Source organism: Triticum dicoccoides, chromosome 2A (assembly GCF_002162155.2).
Source record: "Triticum dicoccoides isolate Atlit2015 ecotype Zavitan chromosome 2A, WEW_v2.0, whole genome shotgun sequence".
Lineage (NCBI taxonomy): Eukaryota > Viridiplantae > Streptophyta > Magnoliopsida > Poales > Poaceae > Triticum > Triticum dicoccoides.
In genome coordinates, this window is record NC_041382.1 from 780,038,385 (window position 1) to 780,042,032 (window position 3,648).

The 3,648-nt window shown below is 48.8% G+C and overlaps 1 protein-coding gene across 1 annotated transcript; it reads right to left on the reverse strand.

Moving 5' to 3' along the window:
• Positions 1-211: 211 nt before the first annotated feature.
• LOC119357249 (cationic peroxidase SPC4-like) lies at positions 212-1,726 on the reverse strand. Its single transcript, XM_037624245.1, has 2 exons — positions 1,430-1,726; positions 212-1,304 (listed from the first exon to the last, which is right to left on the reverse strand). Exons 1-2 carry the CDS (start codon positions 1,646-1,648, stop codon positions 510-512), a joined length of 1,014 nt encoding a protein of 337 aa, XP_037480142.1. The 5' UTR covers positions 1,649-1,726; the 3' UTR covers positions 212-509.
• Positions 1,727-3,648: the final 1,922 nt, after the last annotated feature.

Here is a 3,648-nt window from a genome sequence, read left to right on the forward strand (position 1 = left end):
TAGTGTGAATATATGCTCATATACTAAAAACAAATTCAAACTATAAAATAAGAAATCAAGAAGCAAAAAGACAAAACACAAAGTGGTAAAAATACATTAAAGAAAAAGTGGAAATAAAAATAAAAAGGAAAAAGGAAAAAGAAGAAAAACGAAATCCTGACCTGGCATGGCCCGCGAAACAAGAAACCGAAAGATGAAAAACAAAGAGCAAAAACACAAGAACTGAGATTGCTATGTCTGGTCTTGCAGCTTAGTGAGACATTACGATTTTGGAAATCTAAAAGACGACATTACGATGCTACTGAAATCTTACACCGGTTTCCCGCAAAAAAAAAAAAAAAATCTTACACCGGCGTGCAAAAGGAAGCTCGGTCGACCCTATGCTATAGGAAGCATACGAACTAAGCAGCACACTCGTCTTATTGACTAGACAGCACAGCACACTCACACACAAACACATGGTGCGTGCATCCTAGCGTTCACTCACGAGCACTAGATTATTTCATCTCTCACATGTCGGCGGCATGGCCCTCCTCGTCGCCGTGGGCGGTGACGCGCTTGTTGGGGACGGCGCAGTCGTTCCGGATCTCGCCCTGCTTGCCTGTGAGCACATCCATGTTGGTCATCTTGGTCATGGACTTGGCGAACTGCTCGAAGAAGGCGCGCTGGTCGAGGGAGAACTGGGTGGCCAAGGCCTTGGTGGCCGGGTCCTCGATGAGTCCCTGGTCCGACCTGAACAGCCCCTGCTTGGCGACCAGGTCCATGTAAAACTGGTTGTCGAAGGCGTCGGGCGTGCGCACGTCGAGGCTCTGCGTCTTTTTGCGGTCGAAGTCATTGGCACACTTGTCCTTGAGCATCGTGGCGAACTTGGGGTCGATGGGCGGGTTCCCGAAGCCCGGCTTGAAGCGGTCCTGGAAGAGCGAGCAGTGCGCGACGCCGAAGGTGTGCGCGCCGGAGAGGGCCACCAGGTCCGCCACGTCGAGGCCACGGCCCTTGAAGGACTGGATGAGCAGGGGCACAGGAAAGGAGGGCCCCGGCAGCTTGTTGATCTGGGCAGGCGCCGGGGCGAGCGCGTCGCGGCGGCCGAGGTCCACGTCGAATCGCGGCCCGCCGGCCTTGAAGACCGCTTCGCGGGTGGCGAGCACGGTGATGTCGGCGCAGGACACCTTGTTGTCCTTGCAGGCGGTGTGCACCGCGCTGCGGATGCGCTCGATGAGGTCCAGCGCCACCCGCCGAAGTGTTAGGTTGGGCCCCACCTTCTGCTCACCGTCGGTTGCGTTAAGGAGCACCGATGCGTCGCAGCCCTGTAACCACGGTATGGTATTCATAAGGGTTATTCATACATACATACATACATACATACATACATACATACAAGACCTTATGGTTTCATTAAATGAAAGAAATCCTAGAGGACGCTGGTACGCACCTGGGTGAAGCAGTCATGGAAGAGGATGCGGATGAGGCCGGGCGCCACGCCGACGTCGCGCCGGAAGGTCTCCGCCACATGGAATGCCACGATTTGGTCCAGCTGCGGGCACGCCTTCTTGTAGAAGTCAGGGGACAGATTCCCGGCGGCTGCTGCCGAATGTGCGGCGCAGACCAAGGCCAGGGCTAAAACAACGGCGGCTGCTGCTCTGGACGCCATTGCTGAAGCCGAGCTTCCTCTTGCTTGCACCTAGATAGCTATGAGGCAGGGCACGGTCGTGTGGCTTGCACAAGATACCCACGAACCCTTCCTATTTATAGACGGGTAATGACCTCCATTCCATACTGAGTACCTATTTGCCTGGCTCGCTCGATGTGATCCACAGGACAAGGTAGAGACACCCTAAACCCTAATTACAAAATGGGAACCAGATGCATGTGCAAGTCGCAAACATCAAGGTCAGAAAAACCAACTGGTTCCTTGAACGTTGCTCCTCTTGCATTCTACTATATGCATTTGCACGGGACACCCCCGCATATGCTACAGAGCCATACTATACAATATACATACAAGGAAAAGGTACACTGCACTGCACTACCCGATTGATTCCATGCATTTTTTTTGAACCAGTGGTGAACTTTATTACTCCTTCCTATCCACATGAATTATCACAAATTTAGTATAAAGTTGTACTAATACAATTAATATCGATCAGAGCGAGTAGCTTAGAATGAAGTATGAAGGAGATACAAACACACAATGAGCACACACACGATCTATTCGTACTTAGGATGCACACAAATGAACATCAAAGCACGCACACAAAAAAATCACATCAACAACTAGCAAAGTAAGGGCATCTCCAACGCCGACCCACAAATTCCTTTGGTATATGTCCGTTTTTATGTCTGGACGTGGTTCGCGGACATGATACAAGAGGCATCCAATCCTAATTACGAAGTATCCGGTTGGGAGGAGAAAAGGTAGGTGAGGACCATGCATGTGGTGGGATCTTTGTGGTTCAGTGTCTAGTTGGGAAGAGAGAGAAGAGGAAGACCATGCATGTGCGATTTAGGAGGAGAGAGATAAGAGAGGGACATGCATGTGATTGGTCAAGTGCATGTTCTCTGGCAAAACTCCCCCACGTTTATCTTCAAAATACCGGAATTTGGACGCCCGGATAACTTCGCAGACTGATAAATTTTAGATCGTTCAAAATAATGATCAATAATTTTTAACAACAACCATATTTACAGCAATCATCTCTTGACATCACTAGTGCAACCAGAAGGATTCTACAAACATCGACCGAGTACATATACTATATGGAACCAACCATTTTGAATGGCACGGCCGTAATTTCTATGGGCATCTCTCGGGGGATGCATGCATGCCTATCTAGCCACGTACCACTTGCAAGACAAAAACAGCAGAAAGTGTGCACCTGCTCCACTGGACCACTAGAGTGGTATATTATACTTGTAAACTGCGTGCGTTCCTTACCCAAGAAAAAGTCATGGCTCTTCGATCGTCGCCAATCCATCAACAAACATTTAAAGAAACGCGAACCTGTTCTTCCCAGCATGATGCATGCATCTGATTTGATCCACCGAAACTGATCCTCTCAAATCTTGTACTGTTCCAGTGAAACTACTGTCAGCTAGCCCAGAGCTCATAGCTAGGCCCAAATCAGTGGGCTGGTTTTGTTTGCCAGGCAAAATCAAGTGGGCTGGTTTTGTTTGCCAGGCAAAATCAAGCGTAAGGGCATCCCAACACCGACCCCAAATTTGCTCTCGCATCGAACAGGGGAACCAGTCCCCGGACAGTGATGCGGGAGCCGGGAGCTCCTATTCGGCACCTTAAGTGCCCGAACAGGTAGCTGGCACCTGCAGCAGTGCCTTGCTGGGCAGGCCCGCGATGGGAAAGCGTAGAGAACAAAAACCGCAAAAAAAAGTGTCAGCTTCAGGAATCGAACTCGCATCGCTCATGAACGCGAGGATTGTTCGACAATAGCTGACCACCACAGCCATTGGACAATAGAGATTATGGTTAGCGCTAACTGTACATGAACTAGTATGGCCACGCTATTTTTTTATCATTCAGTTTTTTTAATTTTTTTTATAAATCAAGAACTTAAAAACGTTCATCGATTTTGAGACAAAAGTTCACAAACTAAAAAAAGAGTTCATTGATTTTGAGAAATAGTTCATCAATTTTTA